At 40.7% G+C, this 15,623-nt stretch overlaps 1 protein-coding gene across 1 annotated transcript; it reads left to right on the top strand.

The window, feature by feature from the left end:
• Nucleotides 1–5,889: 5,889 nt before the first annotated feature.
• Nucleotides 5,890–15,228, top strand: LOC149300436 (protein KHNYN-like). Its single transcript, XM_089484964.1, is given in 7 exon segments — nucleotides 5,890–6,126; nucleotides 6,474–8,035; nucleotides 9,137–9,267; nucleotides 14,232–14,328; nucleotides 14,552–14,659; nucleotides 14,749–14,873; nucleotides 14,957–15,228. Coding segments are annotated over 7 exon segments (2,532 nt in total).
• Nucleotides 15,229–15,623: the final 395 nt, after the last annotated feature.

Genomic DNA, 15,623 nt, shown 5'->3' with positions numbered 1-15,623 from the left:
AAGGTTGCATGTAAGACAACTAGAAGCATAGAAGCATCTAGTGTGCCAAACGGTGTCCTCTTAAATTCGTAACTGAATGTATTGCTTCCAAATCCTAATCTGTAGTGAGTTGGACACATGTATGCCTTTTAATAGTGCTTTGCGAATGAGTGTATAGAACATATATTGTATAGACAATATTCTACTTGTGGTAATTAAGGCCCTCTAAATAATATGTGCACTTTTTTTTACACTATTTTCATCTTCAAACCTTTGGTAGAGACTTTTTGACAATGATTTCTGCATTCCACAAGTAAAGTCTGCTTGCTTCTGAATTAGATGTCAAGCAATTGTTTAGCAACATGTGGCCTTAATGTAAAAACAACAACAAAAAAAACAAGTAACTGCATGTCTCTTAACCTTTCTTTCAAGAAGCTCTTCTGATTTTCAGACTACATGGAAGCTTCAAGTGAGTTTTGTTATCCTATGGTGCCTTTGGCAATCAAAGGCTTAAAGTGCAAATGTTACTCTATGGAGACTCTGTGTGAAGCTGATGTAGGGGCACTGTGACTGTCCACCACTGAAAAAGATGTCATCTCACCCAGTGTACCTCATATTTGCTATGATACTATGCAAACTTTCCAAAACATATTTGAATAATGCTGTACTCCGAAGTTGCTTACCTTTATGCTTTAGCCTCAAGTTTTATCTTTTTTATATGTAGTGGAGGCCTGTGCTTTTACAGTTTCCTGATAAGTTATGTGAGAAATGACGTATTATGTAGCAAGAGTGGGTGAACTTTATCAATACAGGACTGTATGATAGTACATCAAACTGTACTATACATTTCTCTAAAGAACTGCCAGATTGTATTAAATATATTTTTGTATACAAATCTCTCTGTCTTGACTGGCTGAGGCTCTGATAGCCATACTTTATTCCCTGTCTATAGATCTTAGTCTGTATCCCAAGGAGCTGGTTATCAAGTTAAAAAAAAAAATTTGGAGGCTTATCTACTCATTCACTCTCACTCTTTCTAAATGTTTCCCTACCTTCTCTGCCAACCATTTCCACTTCCCCATGTTCTTCTGCATCCTCTCTTCTATCTTCATTCCTTCTTTCTTCATCTGGATCTCTGCAGACATAACCCGGCAACTTTCACCAAAATGGCAGCGCTGCATTGATGTCATCGCCCAGATCCGCCAATCTGAGATGAGGAGGTCACTGCAAGCACTGTCACTTTGCCCTCACGTGAATTTAGGGCAATATGGTGGTGCTTATAGTAACATCCACTGCGCAGATTGGAGGATCGGGGAGGACGTCACTGCGGCATCACCATTTTGATGGAAGGTTCAGGGTTATGTCCACAGAGTTATGGACAAACAAAGAAGATTAAATATGATACGTACCCTTACTAAGGAACGTTACATGAGCTCTTTTGTCCCTTGCAATTACTCCACTAAATGCAGGTCCAACAAATTAATTTTGTGACATAAAAGGGGATCTTAAAGGGGAAAAACAATATTTTGCAAATGTCAGTTAGACTTGACAAAACCTGAATTACATCCCTTATGTGCATGAGCCATTGCATGTTTACCTCAAGGCAGTATTCTAAGTGTTTGTCTAGTAGGCTGAGCTAACATAACAGAATACATATAAATGGCGATATGCAGATGCATGAAACATTATTTTAAGATTGTGAGGAGGAGGAGTATGATAAGGAGTCAGGGTGTTTGTCAAGTGGAATGGGTTAAGATAAAAGAGAGAGAACGCATTCAAATGAGTGAGTGAATGTCATACGAGTTTAGGGGACAGAATTGGGACAGGAAGACTACCTAAGGGGCAGAGGGGGCACAGGCAGGTTGTTTCAGGGACACCTCAATGTTTGGCATAGTATGCAATCGTTGATCACCTCCTAGATTATTTTAAGCAGGTGACCGGCATATGGAGCACATTGAAGCTCGATTGAGCGATCAGATAGGGCCCGTGCTTCAGATTTTGGTGTTGCTGAATGCCTTGACATCGAGGCATTTCAGCAACACTGTTTGTGAGAAGAAAGTGATCACTTTCTACATTCATTTAAAGTCAAGAAGTGCCAGGCACGTCCATAGTCACCAAGGGGTTAAATCTGTTACCGGTTATAAAATAAATGGTAGGAGTTCCTCTTTATTCATATCTCTTGGCTAAAGGTTACTGTGAAATGAGATCTGTTTGGACATTTCCATGATCTATAAGCAGTGAATTTTTAAGCGTGCACCAAGAGGCTGGGGCATGTAAAGTCTGTTATGTTACCAGGGATGAAATTCCCCCTCTCTCCACACAGGCATACCAAAAATGGCTATAATAGTTTCCCTGTTTTATAAATCTGGGCAGTTGATTTGTTTCCATCACTGACAAATACCATACATGTTCACATGCCTTAATCTTTTCTCTGTTCGGTGGCGACCACAAGTTTAAATCTTACACTGCCCACTTAAGATGGAGTTTCATAGGCTGATGGCACAAGGAAGCTTTAACCATATTCCAAAAGTATTGGTTTACTTTTATATCTCCCTGCATTGGGAGGCCTGGCAAATAAGCTGGATACCTATTGTGTACATTTCTTTCGGAGACAAAGAGCACAGACTCAAAGTAGGTTACTTGATTTTGCCTCTAAAGCATGTTCTAGCATGTACTGTACTGAAAAAAAACACTGTATGCTGTATTCTAGCTTTTAAAAATACATGTTATTCTGTTGAGTCATAGAACCCATGACGAGGACGGTTTCACCCTTATATTGATGCCAGATAAGCATGACACAGAGGCATGCGTTGTATGCTTACTCTCACTAACCCAAATAAATGAAATGAAGCTCCAAGCGTTTGGATCTGTATTAATAAAAAACGTCATTTTATTAGGAAAATATTATTTCTTATGTACTTGTTAACCATCCCGTATAGAGGCAGCCAAGTACAATATCTTGTATGTAAGTTGAAGCAGACGTCGTTTGTCAGTTGTTGTGATGTAGTTCTAGGGTTCGCGTATTTATTTTCTGCAAATATGATTTAAATATAATTACACACAAAAAAGAATGAAGGTCGCATGCAATTTAAGTAATGCTAAAATATAAAGGAAATGGAAATTGTAAAGCAGAAGTGGTACTAAAACACACGGAAATAATTTGTCATCTACATCCTTTAACCTTTTAATGTAGGGACATGGGGAAATTATACCCTAAATAAATGTTTAATGTTAACTGTCGCCGTTTTATATTTCTAAAATCTACTATAGCAAATTAAATTTTTCCCTTAACGGCACGTTCTGAGCCTCAAACATAGAGTGCGGCGGACTACGATTGTCATGGATTTTAAAACAGACTTAACTACCAGCCTGTAACAATGTGTTATGAATTAAATGCCTATTGTTATTCTATTTACGAAAAGGTTGAGGTTCCGTTCCATCCTTTTAAAACAGTGCTGAACAGTAGTAATTTCTACTTGATGCCCCCCCCTGTACCCAGCCTCTCCAACCAAATACCCCCTTTCCTATGAAATACCATTAACAAGTTTTGAGCTATGCACTAGCTTTGTGACATGCCCCCAAAAATACATCAGAACACGGGTTGACGCACATTTGGTGGTGAAGATTTGGGGGATATTCCCTATTGCCCAGAGTTAATTCCCGTTGGCAGAGTCTCTGGCAGTATGTACCTGGGCCGGGAAGTCATTTTAATTGGGATGCCTGTGAGTGGAGTTGTGTAGCCATGCGAGCATAATGCAGGTAGGCCGTAATCACAGGCAGACTGGGGTCCATGATGGACAATTTAATAGTTCTATGGACCTTCGCAAACCTTGCCACAGACACTTTGCACAGACACTCAGTAATACGACATAACTTCACAAGTGCCCACATTCACGTCATGTATACAATTGTGGTTGATAAACACCAGGCCCGGACTGGCCATCGGGCACACCGGGCATTTTCCCGGTGGGCCGGGCGGCCCAGGGCCGGATTGACGTAGGGGCTGATGGAGCTGCAGCTCCAGGCCCCTACCTTAAAATAGGCTCAGTCAGGATGCACACATGAATTCATTAATTCTAATACACATTCACACACTTCATCCACACATTTACTCATTCGTTCTTGTACGCATTCACACTACCCCCCTCTCCCTATCCCCTTCTTATCTGCCCCTTCTAACTATGTTCCCCCTTATCACTATGTACCCCCTCTCACTATCTATCCCCTCTACCCCTTTCTATCTAACCCCTCTCCCCCTTCTCACTGCACCCCCCTCCCTTACCCTACTTACCTTGTTGCTCGAGTAAGCAACTGCGACCGGGTCCGCCACTCTAGGGGGCCGGGCAGCCCCAACCAGGGCCGGCTTTAGGGGTGCGCGGCCGCACAGGGCTTAAATTAAAACATCGGGGGTTTTTTGTTGTTTTTTTTTACTTTATTTAACATCCTCCATGTTAAATAAAGTTAAACAAACTTTATTTAACATGAAGGATGTTAAATAAAGTAAACAACAAAAAAACACCGATGTTTTAATTTAAGCCCTGTGCGGCCGCGCACCCCTAGGGCCCTGGTGGGGGCTGCCCGGCCCCCTAGAGTGGCGGACCCGGTCGCAGTTGCTTACTCGAGCAACAAGGTAAGTAGGGTAAGGGAGGGGGGTGCAGTGAGAAGGGGGAGAGGGGTTAGATAGAAAGGGGTAGAGGGGATAGATAGTGAGAGGGGGTACATAGTGATAAGGGGGAACATAGAAGGGGCAGATAAGAAGGGGATAGGGAGAGGGGGTAGTGTGAATGCGTACAAGAATGAATGAGTAAATGTGTGGATGAAGTGTGTGAATGTGTATTAGAATTAATGAATTCATGTGTGGATGAATTGCTTGAATTATTTGTGAGACTACATTAATGAGTATGTGTTAATGATTTGTATGAATGAGTAAGTGTTTGTGTCTATCATGAATGTTTAAGTGATTTGGGGAAATGCAGAGATGGTACATGAAGGGTGGGCTTTAACAATAAATAAATAAATAAAAATGGACTGCTCAGTCTTAAATGCCCGGGCCTTTTTTTGTCCCAGTCCGGGCCTGACAAACACTGTATTTTTCTCTCAAAGTGTTGGCGCATTTATGAATGAATCTAGTAGGCATGGTGAGCGCATGAATTATTTTCACCGGACACGCGGCACACGTTACTGTCCAGCGTATGTAAAGTTCTCCCTGCAGTATGCGGGGCGCAGTCCCACATATTTGTGCAACACGTAATTATATGTAAGGATCACCCTCTTTAGTAATGCTGCATGAAGAGTGCACTGCTGGCTGTATACTGACTTCTAGGTCAGGTTTCTGTCATGTGGTGTAACGAGACAAACAATATCTACCGCCAGTAAAAAAATGTAGTACATTGTCCAATGTGCGCCGTTCAAGGGCAAAAGGTGTGTTTACCCACAGAAATTACTGTTTAGTGTTCCTCAACGCACCTCCCTCCCGTCAGCTCACAAAATGGAATTCCCCGGCTCTAATACACAGGAACTTCCCACATCACTCATCGAGGGGAGGGGGGTGCAACAGGAAGAGCTATGTGCGCCCAGGAAAGCTCGCAGAAACGAAAGCCGAAAGCAAAGTATACGCGCAGGTGAAGTGGCCGTATAGCGGGGTGCGGGCCAAGCTTGGGAGCGGACGCCTGAGGAAGGAGATCCCAAGTTAAAGGAGATGTTTATCTACGTCATTTAGCGAACCTACACATAGCCCGGAGAGCCCCGCCAGCGCGAGACGGAAGGGCGAGCGAAGGAAGAGCTGGAGGGTAAATCGAGTAAGATAACAATCCACACTTAATTTAAGCCTGTTAGTCCCGTGGCCCAGACACATGTGCCTTCTTTCCCCAGCCGTTCAAGTGTATACCCTGGGCTACTAAAAAAATGCTCATGGCTGTGGAAGAGCATGAAGCAGGACAAGGCAACAGCTGTATGGACGAGTTTGCTGTACCACAGGGGGGTGAAAAGGAGCTGCGGGACCAGCGCCCTCACGTGGAGAGGCTATTCGGGGTTAATCTGAATATTTTAGGGGTGCTTGACGAGACAGAGCTGCCTCTGGAGTATGCAAGATGTCAACAGATGTGGCTTCAGCTTCAAGGAGACAGGAGGAGTGTGCAGAGAGCAAAGGTAAGATGAACAATGGAAGCTTGGTGGCCAGTCATATTTTTAAATAAAGGAACAAGACTGGACATGTAGGGAAATGTAAATATGGTATTTATAGTAGCAGTTATATGTTATCAGTAGCGTTTATGTAGCACTCTCCTTACTTCACTTTCATTCTATGGCCAAACATAATGTGTGGGAACAAAAGTTAGACACCCAGAAGATGCACCCAGTCAGGAAAGGCACAGTGGCCTGTTTCATAACTACAGACTGTTTTATTTGTTGTTCTTATTTAAGGATTAGAACGATTTTCTCATTTTAGCACAGATAATGGAAATTATAATGAAATGTTACTTTTTCCCCCCATACAGGACTATATCAAAGGGATATGCACGCCGGAAATAATAGAAGATATTGCCTACCCTCGTGAGATGCATTGCATTTTTGTTGGGGCCAAGGGTCTCTTTCTGGACTGTCTGACCCGTGCCACTTCAGCATGTCTGAAGCCCTTAAATCCTGGGCGCATTAGGATCTCTGGCTTAGCAGAAGCTGCGGTGATGGCCCAGAGCCATGTTCATGCTTTTGCAGACATCTGTAAATCGAACATTACCGCGGAGGACAGAGAAACCCATATCAAAAGAAACTTCAAAGATCTTGTTGGGGAATACAGTGATAACCATGAACTAGATCTTCTGATTCTTTCCACCTCTGTAAAAGAGCAGTTACTGGCTTTGGTACAAGAAGATTACAAGTGGTCAACAAATAAAAAAGTAACAGGAAACAAGTTTGGGCAAGAATATTCTGGCAGCCGTGGTGATGTTGATACAGCCAATCGGCCTTTCTTTCTTGCACAACTCCAGACACAAGAAAAACCTGGTAAACCTGCAAAACACATATGTCAAACAAATTCAAGAACTAATGGAAGGGTCCTGCACCACAGAGCTTCTGAACCATGCCATTTCCCCATGGAAAATGATGTATTGGAGTTTAGCAAGCATAAAACTCAGCCTAAAAGAACGGACACAAGGGAAAGGCCTGTGATGGAGGTTACTCAAGTAGACTTTCTGCATCACTTTCCTAATGAAAATCCAAGGTCCAATGAAAATAAAGTACAGTTTGCTCTTGATGATGATAATGATGATGAATTCCACCAAATATCTGGACTGCTGGATACCATTATGGGCAGAGAGGAAGGAGATCGAGGGTCCCAAGCCCAATTTGCATTAGACACACAGGAAGAATTCAACATGCTTCTAGACTTTTTTAAAACCATGGGGTATCAGGAGGCTATTGTCCTTAAAGTACTGTCCGAGAATGGAATACAGGAGCCTTCTAAGATATTGGACAAAGTTAAGCTTGAGCAATCTATTAGGTGTCAAGTAAAGACAAAACCAGACAGCCCCCCTCTAAATTCTAATGACAGATCGTATAGGCATTCCGATAAGAATGATGATTATCTTTTGGAGGTAATGAAATCTGCAGCTACGAATTGTGGCTACTCCCCAACAGAAATTGTCGATATTGGGGATGGCTCAGTGGCACGACTGCTTAGAAAACTCAATGAAAAAAATATTTCTGAAGATGGCATGGCTTCACTTAATGTTCAGAGATCACAAAAGCCAAAGTCCAGTAGGGGGCTTGAAGAAACACCCAATACCCAATCAACAACCCAGTCAGACATGATCAAAACAAATAAAGCGTTCGGCAACCATCCAGTGGAGGACCTTTTTCCTATGGGGGTTCAAAAAGACATTAGTGATGTAGATGGAACCAAAAAGGTAGCTGTTGAGGAAGACTCAAGCGCGCCAGTGGTGACCGGAGCACAAAGGTTTAATGAAGCCATGCAGAATCCTTTCCGACTCAACTTAAGAAATGAAAAGGGGAATGACCAGCTGAGGCATATCATAATAGATGGAAGTAATGTGGCCATGATGTGAGTAAAGAGTGATAAAGGTTAAACATTTGGGTAAATATTCCATCGTTATAAGCTTGGTCCTGTAAGGAAATCAAAACATGACTCCCGTAAAGCTGAATTACTAGCTTTTCTTTTTCTGATTTGGATCTGGGTTGAAATGTCACACTGTCCATATAATTGAAATCAGAAATTTAGATTGACTCATTTTCTAATCATTTCATTTATTCTTTTTGTCTTTCATGCACTTAGTCATAGTGGGGAATTTCCACCTTAAACAGAAAATATAAGCAGCCTGCTTAGGCCACCTTTGTTTAAAATGTAGTTGTTATTACACAACAAGTACTACTGTCTAAATTCCCACTGATTACTTTTTAAGTAATTTGTGGCAAACTGTCATTTGGAATTATGACACTTCCTTGTAAATTCACTTAGTGACTTTGCACATCTTTATTCCCCATAGTCTCACAGACTACCATGAATCTGTCCTCCTATTGTAATAATTAGTGACAGTTTTGTGACTTTTAAGGTCTTAACTATGTCACCAACGCACGTCCAGAACATTAACAAATGTTGCATCTTTATTAACCTAAATAATGTTGATTTTATATATTTATATATATATGATCTATTCTTCATAAAATGTGCACAATTATCATAATTTAAATATTACCCACAGTAAGCCAGTATCTAAGATGCTTCTGACAATAAAACGCAAACTACTCCCCTTCAGTTAAATAACGCAGTGTCTCTTTGTTGAGCCACACTGTTCATCCTTTTGCTAAAAACTTGCTAATTCAAATACACAATAGGGGTTATGTGTAAAAAAATAAAATAAAATTCTGTGTGTGTATATATATATATATATATAGATATAGATAGATATAGATGTAGATACAACAACATTTGAAAAGCGGACATACCATCTTACCAGCCATTGGACTGGTTCACTCAATAGGAATATTGCACCTAAGGAATTGTGGCAGCATTATTGACAATATTTAACACTCTGTAAGTCTTAGGGTCATTTCCCCTCCAACACTGCAGTGTTAAATTCTCTTAAACTCACTAGTGAATACAACCTACAAGTAAAAGCATTCTATCACTCGTTTCTCCCAACAGACACGGACTAAGGCGCTTTTTTTCCTGCCGTGGTATTGCTTTGGCTACACAGTATTTCTGGGATAGAGGACATCGCAATATCACCATATTTGTACCTCAATGGAGGACGAAGAAGGATAGCAAAGTAAAAGGTAATCAGGTGTCTCTGAAACAATGGTATATATGATTTTTTTTTTTACAGAGATCAGTGAAGCAGATTGTGTTGCTTGGGCATTGTGAGCTCTCCAACAGCTTAGAAGCTAAAACCTGTGTTAGTGGCACAATAAAGCGTGAAATAAACCTCAAATCACATATGGTGTATATAATAAACAAGTGATATAATACTTCCCTGACAAGACTGCAGCAAGCCAAAAAAACAGACACTCCTCCTCAGGGTGTGGAAATTCCAACGAACCGAACAATAATGGGGCGCAGATACATATGAGGAAAAAAAAGCAAATAAAACCAATAGTGTAGAGTGTAAAACCAATAGTGTATGTGAATTTAATATTGCACTCAAAAAAGAAATGGATGATTCATAGACAACAATATCAAACTGTCCAGTAACTGCCAACAGGAAACATATAATGAGCTATGGCGAACTTCTAGGATGATTCCATACATTACTAGATGTTGACATTAGGGATGCACCAAAATGAAAATTCTGTACTGAAACTAAAAATTCAGCACTCGCTTGACCAAAACAGAAAATGACCCCCCCACACACACCTTTAAAAAAATAAATAACCATGCTTTTATTAAAAATAACACACCAAAATTGGCCAAATTCAATTCAATATTATTATATATATATATATATATATATATATATATGATTTAGGGCTGCAACTAACGATTATTTTAATAATCGATTAGTTGGCCGGTTATTTTTTCGATTAATCGGATAAAAAAAAATATGCAAATTTTTCGTTTATTTAAAATAATTTAATGAACTGGATGTTAAAAAACAACTTAAAATTTACATTAACATTCTTATTTTGTTATGATGTAATAAAAAACAATATTTTCAAAGTACAAGAACCCAAACACAATATTTATGAAACAAAATAACCCCAAACATTCTGAAAAGAGGTGGACTATTACTGTTCAAGAAACTTTGCCCCAGCCCTGGCACTTTGCACCCAGCACTTTGCACCCAGCCCTGGCACTTTGCACCCAGCACTTTGCACTCAGCACTTTGCCCCAGCCCTGGCACTTTGCACCCAGCACTTTGCCCCTGCACCCAGTCTCCAACTCTGCCCTGCACCCAGCCCTGCCCCCACACTCACACCCTGCCCTGCATCCCCACCCTGCCCTGCACCCAGTCTCCCACTCTGCCCTGCACCCCCACCCTGCCCTGCCCCCACACTCACACCCTGCCCTGCATCCCCACCCCCACTCTGCCCTGCACTCAGTCTCCTACCCTGGCCTGCCCCCCCACCCCCACTCTGCCCTGCATCCCCTGAAACCCCACCCCCGCGAACCGCTTGTGCGAGTGGCTCCATTCGCACAGGAGCGATTCGCACAGACATGAAGAATACTTACCTCCGGAACGCGTCACATCCGTCACGCAACTAAAAGAAGGCGGAGACTGCAGAGCGTGTAGCAGAAGCGGGGAACGCTCGCGGAGGTAAGTAAAAGGAGCCGAGTGCTCCAACAACGAATCGATCACTCGATTAATCGATAACGGAAATCGTCGACAACGATTTCAGTTATCGATTATTATCGATTCGTTGTTTCAGCCCTAATATGATTGTCAACACCAATCACACTGCTATCATGCCCAAGCATACCCAGATTCCAGCATCTACTGGCTGATTAAGCATGATAGGAGTGTGATTGCTAACAGCAATCACACTCCGATCTTGCCCAGGCTCTAGAATGTAATGGTTGCCTCGGCATTATAGGAGTTGCTGTCAGCAATTTATATATATATATATATATATATATATATATGTGTGTGTGTGACTATTGTTATTGAATTTAAATTCTTCTGTCCAATTCTGGTGTGTTACTTATAATAAAACTTTGTCCACCAAAATTGGACAAAACAAAAACAATAATATATATATATATATTATTATATATAATTGCTAACAGCAATCACACTCCTACCATGTCCAGGCAGCCAGTACATGCTGGAACCTGAGCATGATAGGAGTGTGATTACATCCTCTCAATGCCATGCTACCCCACACACACACATACACACTTACACATCCATGCTATCACACACACATTCATTCGCAAACTCATTCATATACTCATTCATTTCCTTAACCACGCATAGTTGCTCATAAAACCCTCCCCCACCCGCTTACCTGAACTGTAGATCTCTCACTTGCAGACTTCCGCAGGGGCCCTGCGGCTTCCCTCTGTGTTGCTTGCGCTTTGTGCGAACAAATTCTCTTTACACCCCCCCCCCCCCCCCGGGGAGGAAGAAGGAACGGAGCAGAGTCATGTGACATGCTTTCATGTGACTCCACTGGGTTCCTGCTTCTCCTGCCGTGTGACCAACGCGCGGGTAAGCAGCCTGGCCCCTGCGGACGATTATTATCGGTGCATCTCTAGTTGACAAGTGCTTAGACTCTGGCTGATCACTAAAGCTAGTTTATTGTGGTATAGGAAAGAGTGAAAGATTTCTTCCTATTGTTCACACGTGTGCGTTGTGAGTCAAGTCATTGGCAAAATTAGCTAGGAGTGTTGGGAAACACTATCTTTAACCCCTTAACGACCTTTGCCAGTTCAGGACCGTCATGGAAAAACGGTCGCTTAACGACCTTTGACGGTCCTGAACCGTCAAAAAATTAAATAAGCTTAGAAAGTGATCAACGATCACTTTCTTCGCTTAAACGGCGTTACTGTAATGCCTCGATGTCGAGGCGTTCAGCAAGGCCGAGATCGGCATCGGGGGCCATGTCTGGCCCCTCCCCGGGACGTCAACAGCCGCCATACATTGTAAAAAACCGTTTTAAAAGCGTTTAGGAGGCGATCAAAGATCGCCTCCTAAACTTAACTGGTGTTGCTGGAATGCCTCGATCAAGAGGCATCCAGCGACACCAAACACTTACCTCTGGATGGGCTGTGACCGCTCCGGAGAGCGGTCACAGCCGCAGCTGCCGGTGATCTTCGCCATCAGCAAGATGGCGGCGGCCTGGGAAAAAAAACAATAAAGATGAAAGAGTTCGCTAGACGGTCTCCTAGACTCAACCATGCAAGTCAATGGAGCCCAGCTTTCTAATCACAATGTGATAAGTAAAATATAAAAAAAATAAATGGGAAAAAAAAGTGCTAACATTTAAAAATAATTATGCAGTGATGTCACTAGATGAACCATCCAGTACCAGCAAAATGTGTAAAAAAATATAAAAAAAGTATTAAAAAAATAAAATAAAAAAATAAAGTTTATTATTTTGAGCAAGTGCTAAGATTTCTCAAAAATATCAACAGAGTTAAAATAAAAGCACTTCAAATACCCAAGGGGTGTCTAATATAAAAAAAAAAATGGCTGATGGGGTAAATTGGCGTGGCCGAGCTCAAAGATAGGGCATAGGTACAGACTGACCAAAATGGAGAAAAAAAGTGCACTTCCCAAATGTGGCATTTTAAATCTCAAACAACACGACAAACTCATGCATGTCGGGTATCACTGCACTCAGGAGATGTTCCTGAACACACATTGGGGTGTTGTTTGACAGTGACATATACCAGAACCTGTATATCTATAACTAAAGTACAATTTGTGTGAAAAAAATAAATAAAACAAATTACTATTACAAAGTTTGACAAAGTGTAGTTGTATAATTGGTGCATGGAAAGGGTTAAAATAACAGCAATTTGAATACCCTGGGGTGTCTAGTTTTCAAAAATATATGGTTTGACGGGGTTAAATTGAGTTAACCGGCTTCAAAGATATTCCAAAGAGGAGATGGAGGCAGAATGACCAAATGACTACCTGAATTACGCATGCCCCAAAAGTAGCCCTTTACCAGCCAAACAATCTGACAAACCCATGCATGTGGGGTATCGCTGTACTCAGGAGATGTTCCTGAACACACATTGGGGTGTTGTTTGACAGTGGCATATACCAGGACCTGTATATCTATAACTAAAGTACAATTTGTGTGAAGAAAAAGAAAAAAAAAATTACTATTACAAAGTTTGACAAAGTGTAGTTGTATAATTGGACCATGGAAAGGGTTAAAATAACAGAATTTGGAATACCCTGGGGTGTCTAGTTTTCAAAAATATATGGTTTGAATGGGTTAAATTGAGTTAACCGGCTTCAAAGATGTTCCAAAGAGGAGATGGAGGCAGACTGACCAGATTTGTTAAAAAAGATTTGGAAATTATAAAACGCTGCTTGTACTTATTGCCCTATAACTTACAAAAAACAGCAAAAAAACATAAAAACATTGGGTATTTCTAAACTCAGGACAAGTAGTAGAATCTATTTAGCTAGTTTTTTTACTTGCTTTTTTAGGTGAGTAAAAGATTTTTCAAATAAAAGTCATAAAATTTGTTTTTTTTTTCAATTTTTCACCATGTTTTTTTTATTTTTTTTTATAGTAAATAAGATGATACGATCAAAATAATGGTATCTGAAGAAAGCCCATCTTGTCCTGAAAAAAACAATATATAACTTATGTGGGTACACTAAATGGGTGAGGAGACAATTACAGCTGAACACAAGCACCACAAAAGTATTAAAACAGCCTCGGTCCCACAGGGTACAAAAAGAAAAAACGAGCCCGGTCCTTAAGGGGTTAAAGTAAATTGCAAATAATTCTGTGTTTACAAGTGTAGTATGATTATGCAATAATGTGTTTCAGAAAAAAGATATTAAATGTTGACCCAACAGGAAAGCAACAAAAAATAATGGGTGCAGCTGCAGAGCTCAGTCTCATTAAGCCAAAAAAATGGCCTCCTTCCCAACCTTTTTAGCTCACTCTGTACATACCTTCTTCAACTTACCAGCAAATATAAAAGGAACTGAGACGTTACAAAAATGTGTCTGTTTAAGGCATCACAATGTAATTATTATAATCTATAGCTTACATGAAACATGAATTTATCGTAATATGTAATGGCCCCCACTTTTCCTTTATGTACACAGAACAACATTTTCTAACAGAGTTGAGCGAAATAGGATTACTCTCTTTAACACCATCCAGAACTGTTGATGGCAAAAGAATTACGTCTTATGACGACAGGTAATTATCGATTTCTTCTGTGCTTCATATGCGATGCAATTCTGCAACCATAACAGTTCCACTGCATATCATTTTATATTTGAAGACTGCTTTCCCCTAAATAAAATCTATCCTTCTCGCAACCATGTCTTTATAAAACTTGAGGTTTTGTACTCGACAATACCCTGGGTGTTAAGTTGGCCCTGATAATTATATCCCGCATTAATGTTATCATTGAATGCAGGTTTATGCTGCAACTGGCTGAGAAGACAGATGGTGTGATAGTCACCAACGATAATCTTCGAGACATTTATGATGAATCAGATGCTTGGAAAAATATCATCAAGGGCAGGTGGTGACAATATTCTTTCTACTGCTTTTATGGTCCTGTTCAGGAGATCTTGAACATCAGTTGACCTTCTCTTTTGGGAACTATTACAGACTCCTGCCGTTCACGTTTGTTGGTGATATATTCATGGTACCAGATGACCCTTTGGGACGAAATGGGCCACCCCTGGAAAAGTTCCTATGCAGAACGTCTCGAAAAAAGTAAAGTTTTTCTGTATGTGTGTATTTATATTACCAGTAGGTGTACTGTGACTATAAACTTCATTATTATCCTCTCTTGTTGATAGGACCAAGTCAAAAGGTCATTCATTTGCTGGTCGAAGAATATCCCACAGCCCACCCAAACCCTCATCACAGACTGAGGTGCTTAACTTTCGAGAGCGCAAACCCGATGTATACAGAGTGGAAGAAGAGACTGATGTTCGTACCAGAAAAGAAACAGAAAGGCTTAGGCAAGAACTACTACACATTTTCCCTTCTCAAGACACAAAAGTGGATTTTATCCTTCAAAGGGAGCCATACCTAAATGACCTTAACAAACTCTCGGAACTCGTAGTTACGCTTAAGTTTTGAACTAGTTATCAAATCACAGACTACAGTTCACAGAATCGTAACAACTAAGGAGTCACACTATAATCCCAGAGGTAAAAAAACAAACCTCTCAAACACATGAGAACCGAGTTACAGCAACACTCAAACATCGGAAACAAAACAGACCATGTAAAAGTATGTGGTATTTTAAGGTATTTCCATTTTTCAGAGATCACCAAATAATACCGCCCCCTGGAAACAAATCAAGATTACATACATATCACTGGGATGTCCATGACACAGATTTAAAAAGTTATGTTTATATATTTATTTTTTCAGTCCACATGTGTATTTATGATCTGCTGCAAACAGCAGATGGTGATAAAAATACATTTTTGCTGATGTCTATTCTATTCTATGCCGAACAGACTGCACTC

This window comes from Sceloporus occidentalis, unplaced genomic scaffold (assembly GCF_023333645.1).
Source record: "Sceloporus occidentalis isolate IW3139 unplaced genomic scaffold, rSceOcc1.0.p SCAF_24, whole genome shotgun sequence".
Taxonomy (NCBI): Eukaryota; Metazoa; Chordata; class Lepidosauria; order Squamata; family Phrynosomatidae; genus Sceloporus; species Sceloporus occidentalis.
The sequence above is the reverse complement of the archived record's forward strand: the minus strand, read 5'-3'. Positions and strand labels throughout refer to the sequence as shown.